This window comes from Hyperoodon ampullatus (genome assembly GCF_949752795.1).
Source record: "Hyperoodon ampullatus genome assembly, chromosome: 2".
NCBI classification, from domain to species: domain Eukaryota; kingdom Metazoa; phylum Chordata; class Mammalia; order Artiodactyla; family Ziphiidae; genus Hyperoodon; species Hyperoodon ampullatus.
Genome location: NC_136915.1, coordinates 66,684,488 through 66,704,828, shown reverse-complemented (window position 1 = coordinate 66,704,828; position 20,341 = coordinate 66,684,488). Strand labels below are relative to the sequence as shown.

At 41.2% G+C, this 20,341-nt stretch overlaps 1 protein-coding gene across 1 annotated transcript in view; it reads left to right on the top strand.

Moving 5' to 3' along the window:
* Positions 1 to 1,640: 1,640 nt before the first annotated feature.
* The window catches only part of SLC44A5 (solute carrier family 44 member 5), a gene marked incomplete at both ends in the record, with an annotated part of 373,929 nt that continues 355,228 nt past the window's right edge, over positions 1,641 to 20,341 (top strand). The window contains one exon of the mRNA XM_079696573.1: positions 1,641 to 1,674. Coding sequence (XP_079552699.1) covers positions 1,641 to 1,674 — 34 coding nt within the window. The remainder of the gene's footprint in view (positions 1,675 to 20,341) is intronic.

Genomic DNA, 20,341 nt, shown 5'->3' with positions numbered 1-20,341 from the left:
AAAGCCCGGTTACTACCTTTACACTCTCAGACGGTCAAACTTTTGCATGACCTTGCTGTCCCGGGACACTGGTGAGATTCCTTCTCTGATCAGCACGCTAGAGGAGGACAGCTCCTCCCGGATACTGAAAACTTTCCAAACTCACAATCAGAGCGAGAAAGAACGCGGCCACTGGAACAAACGTTTCTACTGGAGGCCAAGAAATCACTCCTCCCCCTCCTCATTCCTCCGACTTGAACTTTCTTTCCTGTTTTTCCACAGCCCCAAGGGACCTGTCCTGAGTCTTCTCTATTAAGAGGTTTAGGGCCTGGGACTTCCCTGGTGCACAGTGGTTAAGAGTCCGCCTGCCAGTGCAGGGGACACGCGTTCGATCCCTAGTCTGGGAGGATCCCACATGCCACGGAGCAACTAAGCCCCAGCGCCACAGCTTACTGAGCCTGCGCTCTGGAGCCCGCGAGCCACAACTACTGAAGCCCTCGCGCCCTAGGGCCTGTGCTTGACAACAAGAGAAGCCACCGCAATGGGAAGCGCGAGCACCGCAGCCAAGAGTGCCCCCCCCCCCCAATCGCCACAACCAGAGAAAGCCCACGTGCAGCAACCAAGACCCAATTGCAGCCACAAATAAATTAAGTAAATAAATAAACAAATAAAAAAGAGGTTTAGGGCCTGAACTAGGTCATTCTTCCAGGTGACTATCGCTGGGCTGCCTGTGGAACTTAATTTCTCTCCTCTCTACCAGTATCCAGTTTCCCTCTTCCCTTCTCGGTTCCGGAGGGGTAGAGGCATCGGCGCGTCCCTGGGCTTATCGCCCGCTTGGAATTCGGGCTCGGTGCCCGAGACCGGCTTTGAGAGGAGGACGGCGCTGGGGCCGGGTCGCGAGTCCGGGCGCCGGCACTCCTGCAGTTGGCCTGAGTTCTTGTTGGCTTATGGAGACCGGTGTCTTTCGCTGGCCCACTCCGCCGCCCACAGCGCGCCCTGCAGCCTGAGGTGGAGGTGGGGGTGGGGGTGGGGGCGGGGGCGGGGGCGGGGGCTTCAGAGGCCTGGAGGCAGGCAGAATGCGGGCGCCGTTAGAGTCGGGCTGCCTGGCTTTCTCCTCCCGGACCGCAGATGGCTGCGGGCCCCCCACTTCCTCCAGCAGCCCCCCGCAGCCGCCACCGCCGCCTTCCCCAGCGGCTGCCGGATGACAGCGCCGTCACTGGTTGGATTGGAGCTGGCGGCTCAGACGGGACACCCGGGGTAGGGAGTGGGGGAGGGAGGGTGCAGGAAAGAGGGAGGTCGGCGCTGGGCGGGCACTCGGGGAGCCCAGCGCTGCCCCCCTCCAGCAGCAGGAGCAGCACAGCAGCATCCACAGCCGCCGCCGCCGCCGCCACAGCGGACCCAGCAGCGCGAGCGCGAGCCTCGCAGCGCGGCGCGGCAGAGAGCAGAGGGGCGGCGGCGCTGGCCCCAGCCGAGCCGAGCCGAGCCGAGAGCGCAGCCGGGCCGCCGCCGCCGCCGCCGCCGCCTCGCAGATGCCATCACAGCAACAAAGAGCTTGCTGAGCTGAGAGCCGCGGCGAGAGCTCGCCTGGAAGCCACGGCGCCGGCTCCCGGAGCTGGGCGGCAGCGGGAGGAAACGCTCCGGGGGAGGGGAGGGGGCAGAAGATGGCCAAGAAGAGAAAGCCCCCCAGCATCAAGGGTGAGTTCTGCTCCATCCTCGCCTCGCCCCATCCCACCTCCCACCCGAGGTCCGCTCCTCTGGCTGGCCTGTTTACACTCGGGCTCGGCCAAGTGAAAAGCTGCCTGCTGGGGAAGAGTTTTCCTTCTCCGGGAGGTGGGGAGACCGCAACACTGCTGCACCTCCCTTTGCCTCCGGGGAGACTCCGATAGGAGTTTGCCCCCTTTCTGTAACCCGGGGAAACCTGAAGACTCTCTCACCCCACTGCTTTCCTACTCCACAAGCTTGGGTATCTGTTGCACCTTACTCCCTCAGGGCAGTGGGGAGAGAGGCGACTCTCGGCTCCTAGGGTCTTAACCTTTTCGGAATCTGGCCGTGTGTGTGTGTGTGTGTGTGTGTGTGTGTGTGTGTGTGTGTGTATAGAGAGAGAGTTAGTTTTTCATGGTCTCTGCTATTCCTTCCTTCCAACCTCCCTCCTCCCTCCGTCCTTTCATCCCAGGGTGACAAGTTCTGCATCCATTTTCCCAACCTCCATCCTCAGGAGGAGAGAGGAGCTGTCTGGCTCTCCTTTTCCCCGATGGTCAAGGGGACTCGCTACGGGCCGGTTCCCCGCAGGCTATTTCCCCCTTCCCGACCTGTCGAGGCGGGCAGTGACTCATGCTGAGCAGGTCCCCTGTTGCTCCTTTGGAACCAGGGCTTCTAAAGTTGGAAAGTTCCTGGGTGGGGGGGGGGGGGCGGGAGAGGCGCTGGCAGGGAGAACGAGGAAGAGCTTGTTGCTGGGGTGACTTAAGGCATCGCGGCGTTGTCGGGAGCTGGACTCGGGAGGGAGCCTCTTGGGCGGCGTCGGGCGGGGGGCGGGGGGTGCTGCTGTCCCCAGGACTCGCATAGCGCAGCGCGGCGCGCGGGGAGCAGGTGCAGCGGCCGCCGGCGGTCGCAGCGCGGACTCGCAGAGGTCGACGCTCGCCGGCTTCCTAGCGCTTCGGCTCTCCAGCTGGGGAGCCAGCAGTGGCCGAGAGGCTGTTTGCAGCACTGCAGAGAGGTGGAAGCCAGCTCGACACCATGCACGGTGAGAAAGGCTGTGCCGGGGAACTGGACCTGAGCTTGGTGGGGAGGAGGAATGAGCGGCGTTTGAAGTTGGATTTCGACCCAATGGGCCTCATGGCCCAGAGGCGGAGATTTATTGCGCCTTGGGGTTATATAAAATAGGACCACACTCTGAGATGCGAGGGGGTGTACTATTGAAAATATCGTCTTGGTTTACAGAGCGCGCCAGGCTTTGGCTTGCTTCTTGCTTTTTTCCCGAAGTCTTGCTTGTGGGAGCTTAGCTCCACTCTAGAGGTCACTAGGGGGACACAACTTTATCTTGGTGCTTCAGCTTGCTTTTTAATTGCCCCGGAGTACTCAGATCACTTATTGGAAAGGGTTTCAAACCATGATCCTCAATCTTTTGGAAGATGTTACTACGAAACACCCGGGATTTTCTGCTAGAAACTATATGTATAATAATTTTATTACAGTGTATTTCCTTAAAAATAATACATCTCCTGTAAAATAGAAGAGGCCTCAAACCTGATTTTTTTCTCTCCCAATGAATTAGTACATGTTTATAGTGGTAAACGATTAAAGAAAGAATGAGAGAATATATTCATCTACCAACAGTTTCCTTATCATAATATCAAAGAATTAGTGTGAATCCAGATTGACAGGGTGCATTAGCTGCACTTTTGGTTCGCTCCTTTTTTATGGAACCATATGGCACCATGAATGAAACAGGGGGATTGGTTTTCAGCACTGCTGATGTGGCTGTCCATTGGCAGAAATACATTACATACCCACCCCAAACCTTGCAGATTGTAAATGGTCCGTGAAGAGTGGAAAAAATTTTCCAGTTTTACAGTACATGCTACCTGAGACAATCTTACCCTGAGATTAATCTTGGTAGAAGTGCAAAAAGATACAAACGAGACCAAATTAATGAGACGTGAACTAATATAACAGTTTGATGAAACATATCTTATTACTAACCACACCACCCCCCCAAAAAAAACACTAAGAAGTTTTTGATTTGTAAGCTAAGACAGGATTGTGTGTATTTTCTTAAACTTAACTTGACAGTGAAATAATTGAAGAACAGCAATTAATAGAGTTTTGTCATTTAAGTGTTAAGAGTTCTTCTGGAGGAGTTAATAACCAAGCTTTCCTAGGAAATGGGGTCTTGAGAAATTTTATTGTAGTTCTTTAAAAATAAAGTTTTCTCATACTACGTGTTTTACTTAAAAGTAATGTTATTTGGTTCTTATTGACTTATGTTTTTTTCTCTCTCGACTAATGTTGAGTTTCTTTCTTTTTTTAACCAGATTACTTAATATTTCTTAGACGGAAAGATACCTTTAAAAAAATCCTTGGAGTTTCCCTTTAGCAAAGCACAATTAACTGTGATATTTTATAGATAACAAAAGCAAGCCCAGGAAGTTGGAAGCCATTAACTTGTCTCAATTTTACCTTTTAAGAGGAGAGCTCTGCAAAAGCATCCAACTGCAGCCTTGCTGAACTGCTCTCAGATGCCTGCTTCTAAGCTACAACCAACTAATCTGGGGCTGCCTGGTAGAAAACAAAATTGCTAAATGTTTGGGGTTTTTTGTTTGTTTGTTTTGTTTTTCTTTGGCGGGCTGGGGTGAACTTTGCTCTATAATAAACTATAGGTTTAGCAACATTCCAGCCTGTGTTGGCTATCCTTTTATGAGAGCTGTTTCTCTGCTTAGCTACATTGCATGCGGAGAGAGATCATTTGTTAGACCCCGTGACAGGCAAGTTGCTCATTGGCTTCTGAAATCCTAACAATAGATCCTACATATCTAGAACAGCTAGAAATTGGCCAAAGGGAAATGCAGTTTCTTAACATTGAAAGAAGAATAAGATGAGTTGGCAGTATTTCTCAAGGGATACTAGCTTTCATTTGTGACACCTCATTAAAGGACAGCTTTTCAAAAAGGCAAATAGAATATTTATCAATCCAATATTTATAATGTTTTAATGAAACGAAATGCTGTAGTCCATTATCAATAAATGTCATGGAAACACAAGTTAGTTACATTGGTTATAGTGCTATTAACAGCCACCCTCCTGACTTCCAGTATTAGTCCAACAAGGATCTCTCACTCAATTACTTAAGTTTAAAGGTTAAGTTATGCTTGGATTCATCTATTCATGCATTCATTCAGCAATATTTATTGGCCACTGAATATGTACTAGGTTCTGTGCAAAACATTAGGGATGCAGTGATGAACATGATAGACAATGAAGGGTACATTGAAAGAGGGGGCTGGAAAGACCAGGTAAACAAATACATAAATAAGAAAATTTCACAGTGCTTAATGTCATGAGTAAAATAAAACAGGATGATATGCTAGAAAGTGTGAAGTTACTTTAGGTTGTCTGAAGAGATGACATTTTAGTTGGGATCCAAATGATGAAGAGTAATTTGCATGCCAAGAACTGGAAGATAGCACTGCAGGCCTTAAGGCAGGAATGAGATTGCAGCTTGGCATGTTCAAATACAGAAGGATGGCCAGTTAGTCTGGAGTGTAGTGGGTGAGGTAGAGACGGGTAGGGAGAGGCCGGGGTTTTTTCTGACCCTAAACAGGAGTGTAGATTTTAAGTTCAGTGAGAAGCCAATTGGATACTCATTAGATGTTTAGGGTTACATTCCTATCCCTGAGGGTGATTTCAGGGAGAGCAGCTTTCCTATATCAACACCCTAGACCAAGTAAAGCTACCTAATGGACTTCATTTTTCTAAAAGGTCTAGTTATACTGAAGCATTCCCTCATATTATTCACCAAAATGCCTACAATATTTTGGGCTGGGATGTTGATAGCATTTCTAGGAATCTCCGCTTAAGAAAACAATTCTAAAGAGAATGAGGACTAATTCAATATTTTAGTAAAGATTATTAGGGTAGTCATCCTCCCCATTCCCCCTGCCAGCAAGCCTCTCAAAGCAAGCAAATCTTGGGAAAAACATATTGTAATGGTAGAAGGGAGGAGTATAAAGAGTCTGGAACTTTACTGTGCAGTAGGCGGAATGTGGAAGGCAGCATGAGGGGCTCCTAGGTAACGGAAAGGGGTCCATGAAAGAGGAGTGATGCTGGGAAAGGGGATGTGAGAAAGGCTCTAAGACAACATCAGCCAATTCATGATTTTGCCAAGAGAGGCGGAAGCCTGATGTGAGAGTGTTCTAAGAGAAACACTCTCATTCAAACACAAAGGAAGTTCAAGTCAGGGTACCTTTATGCTTTTGACTGATTTTTACTTGTGAAGCATTTATAACAATAAAAGCACACAGGCTTTTAAAAGATCTCTTTGATTTTACTTATTCATTATTAAGTTGTTCTTATGGATTATAAACCTCACAGATGAAAACACATGAAAAAAATTAATGATAAAAACTGCCATTTGTTGGAGGTAGCTGCTTGACATCTAGTTAGCAGGCAAATTACACTCTTGAGTTTCTACCTTGCTGTGGAGATGTTGGGAGGGGGCGAAATGGGGTCTGTGGGTTGATTTTCTGCCCCCTAAGCATTTGTGCCTAGAAGGTGCCATGATATTTAGGGGAGATGTAAATAATAATTTTAAAGCCCTCCACTGCCTCTCCCACCTCCAAACTGTCTACTTCTTTGCCAGTGATTAATAATTAAAAATATATTAAGAAGTTTTGTAGCTTCAGGACTTTGTGTAGTACCCTCTCCCTCTTTCTTTGTACTCCAAGGGACTCTGTTGAGCCTAGCAAGAATGGTAGTACTTCAGGGATTATGTGACTAAAAATGGTTCTGGTCCTTAGTGATACTGTAACACAATGTGTTTATGACATCAGAGTTTTTTCATAGCACTGAGAGTCATAGTATGTTAGAAGGAAGGCTCAATGTTTATAGAGTTTGTGGAGCAATGCTATAGGAAGAGGTGAGTGATGCTGTGAAATATGAATAGTCTATATCTAAGGAATTTGGTCAAGTTTATTATTTGTAAATATATATTATACATAAGTCAAGATATGTCTATATATATATAGACATATATGTAGAGAGAGACATGTATATAGACATATCTTGATATATATTTAAACTAGAGCTCAGTTCCCAATTTATATTCAGATTTCACTATACATGTGAGTGTGATCATATTCACATCTTACATATAAGGAAACTGAGACACAAAGACATTAGGTACTTTCTTGAGGTCTAAGAATAAATTATGTACTGTGGATAAAGGCATAACCAAGCCCCATGACTGTCTCCCCTTTGCCTACATTCAGCATTTTAATATCTGTTCACTTTCCTCAAGGTCTATGAAGTCTAACGTGGAAAGGTAGATAAACTTTTTTTTCCTGCTGAATCAAGAGGATGAAATACTTTCCTCAGAAGTGTCACAACTTTATTGTTTGTGATCCACTTTTAAAATTAGAAATACGTTGCTAACAAAAAGTAGGCTAGCTGCTCACAGATGCTAAGGTGATATTGTACAGAGGTTTTAGGGCTCTCTAGAGATGGGGAGGCAAGACAAGGTGAGCAAATGTTCTCATTTTTTGAAGTGGGAAAAGATGCATCTGGGTCACCTCTGAGGTAGATTCAAATTATTTTGCCGTTCACATGGTAAGCCATTTGACTGCTGTGGTAGCCTGCCTTTAAGATGGCTTCAATGTCCTTTGCCTACTCGTGTTCACACCCTTACATACTCCCCTCCCACACTGAACTGGGGCTGACCTGTGTGACCTGTAGAGTATGGTGGAAGGCTATGTTGTATGTAAAGGCATTGTGGCTTCTGCCTTGCTCTTGTATATCTGGTGCTCTCCTATATTGCTTACTTTTGGGAAAACACTCAAGCGTTCCCATGGAGAGGCCCATGTGGGAAGGAACTGAGGCCTCCCGCTAAGAGCCAGCTCCAGCTTGCCAGCCTTGTGTGTGATCTACCTTAGAAACAGACCTCTAGCCCAGCTAAGCCTTCAGGTTGCTGAAGACCTTGACAAGGGCAGTTGGAATAGTTTAAAGAGAGAATGGGAGGAGGAGAATTAGAGACAGCAGAGTCAACTCTTTTGAGGGTTTTTTTTCCAAAGGGAGCAAAGTGATGGTGCTGTGGCTGCAAGCAGGTGTAGTCATTGAAAAAAAAAGTTTTTTTTAAGATGGGAAAAATAATGGCAGTTTTTGTTCCTTGTTTTTGGTCACCATTTGTTTCGTGAGGTGGTCTTTAACCTCTCTTTCACTCTTTTAGATTTTGGCTGCTTTCTAGAACAGTTTCCTGGGGAGGTAAGGAGAAATTAGTGTACAATGATTTTATGTCACTTAGTTATAAGGATGTTTCTTTTTTGTCTTTATTTTATTTCTCTAAATATATTCTCTTTAATGGATTTCCTGACAAAATATTTAATAAAATATACCACAATAGGAGAAAGTTCCCACGAGAGGAAATTTTGCCAGTCATCATGTTGCTGACTATAGCAGTCCATTCTGTCAGCTAGAAAGCTCGGAAGGGACTAAAGAAAAGTTTAAAATATTTTGTGTAGGGGCTGGCCTAGTGGTTCTTGACCAGAGGCAATTTTGCAGTGTCTGAAGACATTTTTGATTGTCATTACTGGGGTGATGCTATTGGTTTCTAGAGGGTGCTGCTAAACATTCTATAGTGTCCAGGATGGCCCACACAACAAAGAATTATCTGGTTCAAATTGTCAGTAGTGCCAAGGTTGAAAAATTCTGGGCTAGCCCCATCATTTTTTTATTCTTCCAGAGAGAAGCTAGGAAGCTACTTCTGAAAAAGGAACCCAAAAGAGGCTGCTTATCTATCCCATTGTTCTATGTTTAGATGAGGCACGCTTTCTAACAAATAATTAGGGTTCAAAATAAAGACAGTTCATTTGCCTTTGCTTTCTCTCCCCACTCCCTTTTCCTCCCTTCTATTGGTTCCCATCGTATGTTCCTGTGTTTATAAACTTGGGTTGTTTCCCATGAGGGCAACATGACATTAGAGGGACATTAAAGTCATGGTAAAAAATCCCTAGTTCAATTGGAGAACCACAATGTCACTTTGCTGATTCCTATTCTGCATCTGTCTGACAATTTTGTGAAAGAAAAGACCAAGAATAGGATGATTTGTTATGCTCTAGCTCTTTAATGAGAAAGGATGGGTGGTCTCCCAGCCATCTTTGCTGTGGCTTCTCTTGGCCATTAGGACTTCAGAGCAGAGCTGCACACTTAATAGCTCTACTGTCAAGGTGTGTGTTACCTGACAAGGAAGACTCCGAACAAAGTCAGGAATGGTCCTAAGTACTTGTTGAGTGACAATTTTTCTGTAGGGTGAAAAATTTTAAATCCAGTTTTATAAAAAGCAACTCAAAATTTATGTATTTAAAAAACTTGAAGGACAGGTTCTTTATGTACATTTTGTAGTTCACTGGATTGTGTTTCACTGTCCAAATCCAGAGACAAAAATAAGATTTTTAAATTGACATTAAAATTTTATAAAAAATGTATTATCACTCTAGGTTTGCCTTACAAAAAAATTCAAAAGTCATTTTCAAATTAGCCTATGATAATATACATTTTGTAAGTATTGGTTTAAAAATATCGAGTTATAGAATGAGAAAAAACTGCAAAGGCTACTCAATAGACATTCATACTTAACAAATTCTGGTATTAACAGTATCTTTCACTTTGAGTTAAGCTCTTTTTTTCTTTTTAGCCACTGTTCTCATCCTCTTATTCACACTTATTTTGTTTGGCTGCACAAAAATGTCATCACATTCTTTTCCCATGGCAGTGACGTTGATTCTGCTGATTTAACACCTTTACTGTAGTGAAAGGATATCTGTGACTCAACAAGAACCATTATGTTGTTTAAAAGAATCTTTGGTCATAAATAAATGTGTCCAGGGATATCTTAGCTATGTGAGGTAGGACAGACTTGAAGTTATAAAGAATAGCATTGGAATCCATCCCTTCCCTTATTCTTGTTAACCATTAAGAAAGTCTTACATTAAAAGGTATACTTTGTAAAACTTTATGGTAATTCTGCATTGAATAATTATCACACTTCTCACACATAAACTTTATTTAGTAATCTATAGAAACAACACAAAGACAAAAAGACAGGCTTCACATGCCTAATTCTAAGGTCAAGACTGGTTATTTTTTTTTTTTTTTTTTTTTTTTTTGGGGGGGGGGTGCGTACGCGGGCCTCTCACTGTTGTGGCCTCTCACTGTTGTGGCCTCTCCCGTTGCAGAGCACAGGCTCCGGATGCGCAGGCTCAGCGGCCATGGCTCACGGGCCCAGCCGCTCCACAGCATGTGGGATCTTCCCGGACCGGGGCACGAACCCGCGTCCCCTGCATCGGCAGGCGGACTCTCAACCACTGCGCCACCAGGGAAGCCCAAAATTTTATTTATTTATTTGGTTGCGCCGGGTCTTAGTTACAGCTTGCAGGCTCCCTAGTTGTGGCATGCATGTGGGATCTGGTTCCATGACCAGGGATAGAACCCAGGTCCTCTGCATTGGGAGCACGGAGTCTTTTCCACTGCGCCACCAGGAAAGTCCCTAAGACTGGTTATGTTTTAACCTCTGTAAATTCTCACTGCCTGATTCTGAATCAATGCCTTAAATATCATGAAGAATAAGCAAATTAATAGATTATACATAAGTTTATATGGGTCAAGAGAGGCATGTAACCTATTTAAACTATTTGGTAAACAAACCATTTTCAAGTTTTTGGCAGCATTAAATGGTAGAAAAGTATATTAATTAGAAATAACTTACTAAAACAAGCCTTTGAGGAATTCTAATGGTAATATTTTTAGCTCATTGCTTATATTGTATTAAAGGACTGGAATATCTTTTGAATATTTAGAACATTCATGAATCTAGACTTCCTTTCATTCAGTTGGTCCTATTTAGTGTTGTTTTAGACTGCATCTTGTATCTCTGAAAACTGGGTTTTTGTCTGTATTGAGGCTGAAGAACCTTGAGAACTGCCACTGGCAAACCCGCGGCTCAGTAATCATCAAGAAGACCATTGGGGTGGGAAGGAGGTTAGATTGTGTCCTTGAGTAACTTTAGGGGGGGTGCTCTTTATGAGGGATTTCCTGAATAAACACATAGTCTTTTCATTCCTTTAGATATGCTAGAATTTTTCTTATAATCAAGAAAAAGCTATCTTGAGATAGCTCTTTATCTATGTCGTTATTTTGGCCACATAGAAGTGCTTTTGCTGATTTGTGTTTGGCTGTCTAACGCTGACTGGCATTGAGAAACTTGACATCATATTAAGTTCAAGGTTGTTATTTCTCATGCTGATCACTATTTTATGACGTATCTGCATTATGAGTACCTGATGAAGATGTTTCTCTGAAATGTCACTAGCTAACAATAGACAAAGTAAGTCATGAAATTCATTGAGTTTCCCATATGGGTAGACAGTTAGGAAGCTAAAAATTGGAATGAGCCCACTTCTTGCATAAGACTATGGGATCATAAATTATGCATCTGTGGATTAAATTTGTTTTTCATATCCTTATTCTTCTTTCCTCTCATTGTCTCTATACACTTTGTTTTGTTGAATTGTATGTAGTTTTATAAACTACTTTAAATCTTCTTTGAAACAAGATGAATTGTAAACAAATTAGTATTGTCTAAGACTAAATTTATAGAAATTAAATAATCTACTCAAAGTTATAAACTAGTAATTTGCAGAGCGTGCATTTAAACCTAGATGTAGCCCCAATCGTTCTTTTTTTTTTTTAACGTACAATAGAACATTGAAGCAAAGGATCCTATTTTCCTAACCCAGCTTCTCATTTGCAGGTTACCACTAGTTTTTGTTCATATATAATTTTCCATAGTTGAGATTTTATTTAACATCATCTTTATCCACCTGTTGCACAAGTGGAGAATCTGGAGTTATCCTTGACTCTCTTTTATAGGCCTTTGCTCAACCCTGAATAAGTCGGTCATTACTATTGATCCTAATCTTTACCTCCACTGCCACAGATATAATTCAGTGCTCATCATGTCTAGTATGGATTAGAACCACCTATACACTAAAGGGTCTCTTTGCATTAGGCCTAAATCACCTCTAATTTATTTTTCACACTGTTGCAAATATGATACTCTCGACAGGCAAATCTGATCATTTCACAATCCTAAAATAAAGTAATGGCTCTCCATGAACTCTACCCAAGATAAAACTGAAAATTCCATAGCAAGGTATACCAGACTCTCTAGGATCTGACCCATGGTTACCCTTCCTGCTTTATCTCTCACCCCTTCTCACATCCATCCTAAACTTAATGACCCTACCATTCTGATACTGGGGACCACACACATTCTTTTATGCTCCTCTGCCTTTCTGATGCTGTGTGTGTGTGTGTGTGTGTGTGTGTGTAGTGCTGAAAATTCCTTTTTATCCTTCAAATCTCAGCACAAATGTCCCTACTTTCTTTTTCAAACTTTCATCACCATCTTCCCCTCTGACACTCCCTACGAGCACAGTTAAGTTCTTCCTCTTTGATGCTCCCGTTACATCTTCCACATACATCTATTAGTGCCCCTATGTTGATTTAAAATGTTGAGTTTACTTGTCCATCTAGTTTCTCAGTCCTCCTGTGGGTCTTAGTCCTACCACCGCCCTGAAGCAAAAGGAGCGAAAAGCCTGACAGGAAATCAGTCAGTGGCTTAACATCCCAGGGTCAAAGTATCACTGTAGTTTACTCCGCCTCCCATTGTTCTGGTGAATTATAGTTCAGCTTTAGGACAGCCAGTCTATGCTTCTTGCCTGAGAGAACGGTGCCCTATGCCCAAGTCAGTCTGCTAGAAACTTTCTGTTTTTTCCTAGGACTGCTTCCAATCTTTCTGCATCCTGGATTAATTTTCCTGGATCAAACCTGGCTCTGTGTAGGTTGTCATGTGTCTGGAGTTGGACCTGAGTTTTATGGGATTGAGGCAAGAGGGGGTTTGCCATGTGCCTATTTGTTGTCCTCTCCTGTAGGTCTCTTCATAGATACCTACCACTAGGCTATGAGCGCCTTAAGGGTCCTGATTGTGTGAATATTTATCCTTTAATCCAAAATGTCTAGTATAAATGAATATATTATTGAATGAATCAAGCATATATATTTCTCTATATTTTTATTCATTCTCTATAATTTTAATGTTTGATAATATTTAATTGCATTGCTTTAATATAACTAGAATAATTGACTGAATTTTCTAGGTTTTCTTTGCAAATATAATGGTCTAATGAGCATTTGTGTGTATATGTTTACTGTGTTGAACTATCTATGTTAAAGAGCCTCAGTAGCATCTGAGTCTAAAAGTTAAGTGTGGCCCATGAAAGAGAAAGTAAATTTGTTATTAGTATATCCAGGGACTTGTACTGATTGGATATTAGAAGATTTGAGGTTAGCTCTAACTCAAAATAGTACTGTCTTGTAATAATATTATAAATTCTCAGAAAGTTAGCTATAAAGTTAAATCTCGGGTCAGATATGTAATAATTGCTCGAGTTCTAAGAAAACAGGTACCGAAGTGATACTAAATTATCTTCCCTTAACTGGAAATCCTAAGGTCTATATTTCAAGTATTCATTTTTCTGTTCTATTCTTTTTTATTGATGGTACATTTTCACATGAATATGAAATTAAGCTGTAAACATCTTGAAAGTAGAGACTACTAAATCTTTCTCTTGGTGCCTAGCACTTAGTAATTGTTCAATAATAATTTGTCGAATGAATATATGGGTGAAATTTAAGATGCAGTTCTTCTAAAATTATGCACATGAGTAGAAGAGAGTACTGGTGCGCCCCCCTGAACTGAAACCCATAAACCCATAGATACAGCTTAGAGCAGGTATTGCTTCTTCCTGTAGTAGGAAGAATTCCCAGACCATATCTTAGTAATCTATAACATGAATATATTTCTGGATAATCAGGAATTGACTATTACTGTTTGTCTTACTTCAAAATTTCAAGTAGGGAAAGGCTCAACTCATTGAATGTTTTTTATTATAGAAAAAAGTTGGTTCCATGATCCACAGGGAATAAGTAACTTATGGGTCAGAGCCTTTGAGATGCTTTTGAAATATTGACATCTGGTATGCTTGGACAGGAAAATTCTGATTGAAAAATATAGACAATGGGATGGATGGTGAATAAAGTTTGAAAGGCTGCCCTTAGGCAGGGTCTTTTCCAGAGGATACATCACTTTCACCTAGAAATAGTCTTCAGTTAGTTCCTAATAAATGACTTTTCTACATTCAGAATCTTTAGATCTCATTACTCTAGAATTATATACCTGGAAAGATATTTTCTCTTTCCTCCCTCCCTTCTTCCCTCCCTCCCTTCCTTCCTTTGTTATAAGTGTTTTCTGATTTTGGGTGAGTCTTGTTTAACAAAAAGTAATTTATTAAAGATGATTTTATTAAAAACTGCTGATATTTAATATCAAATATAATTGTAAGGATTGGCAAATGAATTTATATATTTGTGTTCACTTTATATGTTTCACTGAAATTTGGGGCAAAATATTATACCTTGAAAAACCAACTTGTTAGGTTATTATTAAAATTGTGAGTTTAATAATCTTTTTTACTAAAATGATTTAAAAGAAAAAGGTACCATAGTCCCTCTACCTGTTTCTGTTGCATTACAACTTTCATCCAAGGTATAAAACCTTTATACTTGTTAACTCAGTAATCTTCAAGAGGTAGGGAGGGTTTGCAGATGTAATTTTTCTCATTTCTAAAGATGAGGAAGCATAGAGTCTTTGTTGCTTACTGTCAATTTACATATCACTTGATCATTTCATTATAATTTTTTGGCTGCGCTGAGCAGCTTGCGGGATCTCAGTTCCCCCACCAGGGATTGAACCCAGACCAGGGCAGTAAAAGTGCCGGATCCTAACCACTAGGCCACCAGGGAACTCCCATTTCATTATAATTTTGAATGTCATGTTACATTTGACATATGGACACTTTTAAAAGATTGACCTGTGAATGAAATACTATTAAGACTGAAATTCAGCTTTTCTAACCTTTAGTCCTATTATTTTTCTACCCTGGGCAGTCAGGTATTATGCTACAAGATGAGAAAAATTCTATCTTTTAACATTTCTTTTTGTTTGGAGACACTAATGACATTTGGATATGGTTTAGAAGACTCTAATGCTGTATTTAAACATGTTCTTTTTTTCCCCTTTTGGAACTTTATTTTATTTCAATTTCTCAAAAGCTGATATATTTCCATCTATGATGTCAGTTTTTCTTACCTTTCACATTGATTGTGAAATTTGTGCAACTGGGGTTCAGTTTAAAAAAATAATAATGTAACTTGAAATAGTCATCCTTATAAAAGTCTAAAATGATGAGATATTGAATAGTTTCCAACTAATTTCTGATTAGCAAGCTGTGATATGTAGTTAGAAGTCATTAGAATTAAAACTATGAGTTAAAGCTCTATGTTATATATGTTAAAAGTGGGAGAGACTTTAGAAATGGTTTAGCTTAATTCCTTTTGCAGATGAGTAAACTTAGGCTCAGGGAGGTTAAATTACTTTTCCACAGTTACACAGCCAGAAATTGGGCAAGCTTGGATTGAAATTCGGATCTGGCTTTTAGTCCGATGTTGCTTTTCAACACATGCTCTGAAATTGGCTCTATTGTCTACAGATGGCATGGCAGATGGAGCAACAGAGGTCTTCCATTTATGACCTGGAATTAGAGTATTGTTTTGAGTGTGAGTGGTGTATGTGTGTGCGCACATGTGCAGTTCCTTCAAACTTAGTGTTAATAGAAGAAAGTGCTTTAATTTTTCTTACTTATGCTTTGAGTCTCAACTTGAAACTGTGTCTGACAGTCCTCCTTGTCAGTACTTACATGTTCTTATACCTCCTTGGGGTTTCACTTGTTATAGCATTTATCAAACTATATTTTAATTGCACGTATATTTGTCTTTCTTCCCCACTAGACAGTAAATATCATGCCTTGTTCACAGGTGTACCTTTGATGGCGATTAGCACAGTGCCTTGCTCGCAGTTAGTGCTCCACAATTATTTGTTGAGGAAGTTAATGAATAAATATTTTTAAAAAAGGAAACATTATGGAGTAGGTATAGGGATTGGATATCCTACTGTAGAAAGTACAACCTCATATCTCAATTCAGTTTCCTATCATACCTGGTCACATGCCTGGTCATTTTTCTACCCCCTTTCTTTTTTTCTGGACTTTGAGGCCAGAAATCTGTGTTCAAATCCCAGCTCTGTGATCTTGGGCAGGTTACTTAACCTTTTTGAACTTCACTTTCCTTATCTGAAAAACAGAGACAATATCTTACCTTATAAGTAAGTACCTTACAGGACTACTCTGAGGATTAAATAACATAACAAATGGCAAAGTATATAGCATCATGTTTGTGTAGTAGTTATTGAATAAATGCTCATTTCATTCCCCATTTCCTTTTCCTTCTTCACACTCTCCTTCCTTCTTCTCTCCCTCCTTCCCTCCGTCCCTTCCTTCTTTCTCCTACTTCCCCTTTTCTGGAAATGAGAACTATAGAAAGTTAGAAGCATAGTCAAAGCTACCTTTTTCTTACAGCAAAGGTGCTCTACCCAGTAAATTACCCTCAGCCTCAAGCTTGCCTCCAGGTCAGTCTCTGTTTTCTCATGCTTCTTTTTCTCTGCCGCATTTGTACCTACAGCTGACCAGGTTTACCTTCTGTTTCCCACGTTGGCATGCCCGAAATCAATTATTCTGCCATATTGGTCAACATGCATTTGGTAGCAAGGTAGCAGAAAAGAGAGTGGGTGTGGACAGGCAAATCTGGGAGTGCCTGAGGCAATAAAAACACCAAGAGTTTGTGCTGATTGCAGATGGTTGTTCCAGGAGCAGAGTCTTTGGAATGACATTCAGGTCTCGTTTAAAAAGAAGGGCAAGGTCACAGCTGTTTGTTTTTCTTGCTCCTGTTAAGGATGCTGCTTCATTATCTTCCCATCAGGTTATTCTGCAAAATATTTCTAACCAAGATTAGAATTAATATTTAAACAGGCCTAGTCTGAAAAAGAAGAGCTGAGCCACATAACTGAATGAAGGAAAATGATAAAAATAAGTTAAATTATTATAAAAACAATATCTGAAGGAAAGAGTTCTCCTGACACAGGCAATCTTGTGTCGGCACAGAAAGTGAGTTATCAGGAGCAATCAGTGGTTGAATAGCTACTGGTGAGGTTCAGATTAGATAATGGATCAGCTGGCCCAGAGTCAAGAAGGTCTTCAAGAGTGTTTGGTTCAGAGTGAGACTGTATGTTATTTCTAATCTCACTAAGTAGCTGAGTGACCTTGAACCCTAGGTTGCAAAATGCTGTCTGTAAAACAGTTATCTCCTTGTAAATTGTTGCTATGGATATTCTTTCTTTGGTTTAAGGCCAAACTTTTGTTGAGGAGCATGGTGGGAGAATTTAGGACCCCTGCTTAATCAGCTTACTTGGATTTCTCTAATGCTGAGTTTCTCAATGTAGTCACTTTTGACATTTTGGGCTGGATAATTCTTTGTTATGGAGGCTGTCCTGAGCACTGTAGGATGTTTAGCAGCATCCTGAACCCTACCCACTGAAGGATAGTAGGATCTTCTCCAGTTGTGATAGACAAAAATGTCTCCTAACATAGCCAAATGTCTTCTGGAGGTACTTCCTCCCCCTTTTTGAGAACCACTGCTCTGATGAAAGAGAGGTGAAAAGGAGATGGTTGTCTATATACCTCTAGACTTTCCCATGAAAGTCCATGGAATTACCATGAGAGTTAAAAAAAATAAATAAAATTTATTCCAAACTGAGTTTTTGACCATTTTGTTGAATGTCTGCCAGCACTGTGCTAGGCTCTGTGGGTACATAGATAAGTAAGACTTGATCTCTAACTTCGTGGAGCTTGCTTTCTACTAAAGGGAGGAAGTAATGCCTTACCAGTTCATTTCCATACAAAACTGTTAAAGTGCAGTGAGATACATCTCAACTGGATATAAGGTGCAATGGGACTATACCTTCCCATCCCCCCTGCCACCCTCCTCCCAGGGGAAAGTTGTCAGTTAAGGCTTCATTGAGAAAGTAGTAACCATATGAGACTATATTTCAAGTCATCCAACAAAATCAATCTCACTGACATCTAAACTATAAAATTTTGACACTGTATTTTCTGCCTATTGTTTCTTTTTATTTTATATGTACATCATTCTTAAGATATGATTAATGTTTCTCTAATGCCGTGTTTCCTGGAGTTTTATCCTTGGACCAGCATCATCAGCATCACCTAGGAATTTGCTAGAAATGCAAATTCTTGGGCTCTGCCTCAGACCTACTGAATCAGAAATTCTGGGGATAGGGCCCGACGATCTGTTTTTACAAGTTTTCCACCCCTCATTAAAATCATGCTGAAGTTTGAGAACCACCACTTTAATGATTCACTGATTATTATTATTGTTATTTTTTTGGCTGCGCCATGTGGCTTGCGGAATCATAGTTCTCTGACCAGGGATTGAACCTGGGGCCCGGTAGTGAAAGTGCCAAGTCCTAAACACTGGCCTGCCAGGGAATTCCCCATTGATTATTTCTTAAACGTGTCTTATAAAATAACTTTTATAAATATATATAAGATAATATTTTAAACAAGCAGGATATAATCTACATACTTATATGAATTAAGCATGTACTCAGTACCTTTATACATGATCTCATTTAATCCCAATAACAGCCCTAAGAGGGAGCTTAGTATATAGTTCTCAGACCTGGGGTAGTTTCCAAATACCTGTGAAGCTTAAATGCATTTGTTCAGGTCTTGTCTCAGACCTACTGAATCAGAAATTACTGTACAGGGTTTCTAATATGTACTGCGATTGAGAAGCACTGAAGTATTTGTATATTTTACATACATGACTGGGGGTTCTGACGTAGGAAGAGGCTGAACAAATATTTCATTATTTGCTCAGCAAATACATATTGACATTTAATGATTTCTGAGACTGTCTGACTTCAAGGACTGTGCTCCTAATCATTCAGGTAAATTCTATTTATGGGATCTATCAGAAAAAAATGCTTTTTTAAAGAGAGAGAAAGCTAATATTTGCAAGGTGACTTACAGTTCTTTTATTAAGCATACAACTTTGCTATGTTATTATCATTGCTGTTCTACAAATTAGGAAACAAAGGCTGAGTAAGATTAAGCGATTTGCCAAAAATTACTCAGCCAGCAAGACCTAGGGCCAAGAGTGTGGATCTAGGTTTTTCGACTCTGAACGTTAACTTTTCTCATGATTACTTAACTGTATATTTATGAATAGAATTAGAAAATGGAAGCTAGTTATGTGACATTGTAGGATTAATTACCTTACTGATAATTAAATTTACTTAGAAATTGTAAAAAAAAAAACAAAGCTAACATAGTATCTATGGTTGGATCTCATTTTCCTAAAACTTAAAGGAAGTGTCAATGAATTATCCATCTTCTAAATATGAGGACTCTAGCTTTTCTAATTAATAGATATACTGATAGTGTCCTAATTCATTCCTAATTCAGAATACATTTACCAATTTTACTATGATATGGGTTTTATATTCTAGTGTAATCTGGTACCTGGACTAGTTTGCTAGCGTGGCAACTGAAGCAGATAGATTTATTTAGACCAGGAAGAATGCAATTAGGATAATATGCTGCTCTTGCTGTCATAACCCTTTTAATTACCTTTGCTTATGCCCTTTCCACCTAGGCTGGACCACAGGTGAAGCTCAGTAAGAGAACAGTTTCATTCTAAGGGAACAGAGCCATTAGGGTGAGGGCCTTCGGCTCTTTATTTTGGATTTCTCCTTTGGGGTAGTTGGATGGCAATACAGAAAGACAAATTCTCATTAAAAGAGCTTTATTCAAAAGTCACCTTACATCTGTAACAACATATGGAATGGAAGATGTCCTGTTGTCTTAAAATCTGAGACCTCAAAGCTTAGGACATTAGGTGACAATTACTTCTACACTTCAAAGAGAGGTGCTAGACACAGCCCCACAGGAATTACTGAAAAGTTGGTCAGATCACCAGTACTGTCCTCTGCCTCTGGTCTATTTAGGGGAGGTGAGATTCGATTAAGATTCTTTGAAAGGAATTCATAGGGGTAGAAAGCAATGTGGCATTTCTTTGTCTTCTTTTACAGGGAAGGAAGAGAGATGCTTCTCTCACCCTTAACTCAATTGTTGGGGAGCCCACAAGTACTGCTTATAAAAGTTAGAGTTGTCTATGAAATGGTGAATTTGCATCTCAGCCACGGGCCAGTTGGTTTTGCAAAATGTCAGAATCTAGCAGGCTTTTCCCATGCCTCTCCGGAAGCAGAGTGTAAGCATTTTCTTGAGAGAACCTGATGTGTGGACCCCCATAATTTGGAGCAAAGTGTGATAAGAACCCGTCCCCTCTGCTCCTCTGGGGAAGATAAAAAAGAAGAAGCTAAGTGGAGCTGCCCTTGACAGCAGGGCAAGGAGGAAGGGGTCAGCAGTTTGTCAAGCTGCACTTCCATTGTAATTCCTGGGAACCACGTGGACCCTATGAAAAAGGGCTGCCTACTAGAGCCTGAGAGCCAGTAATGATGATTACGCCTGGTTAGTTGAAGCATTTACTGTCTATTGCAGGA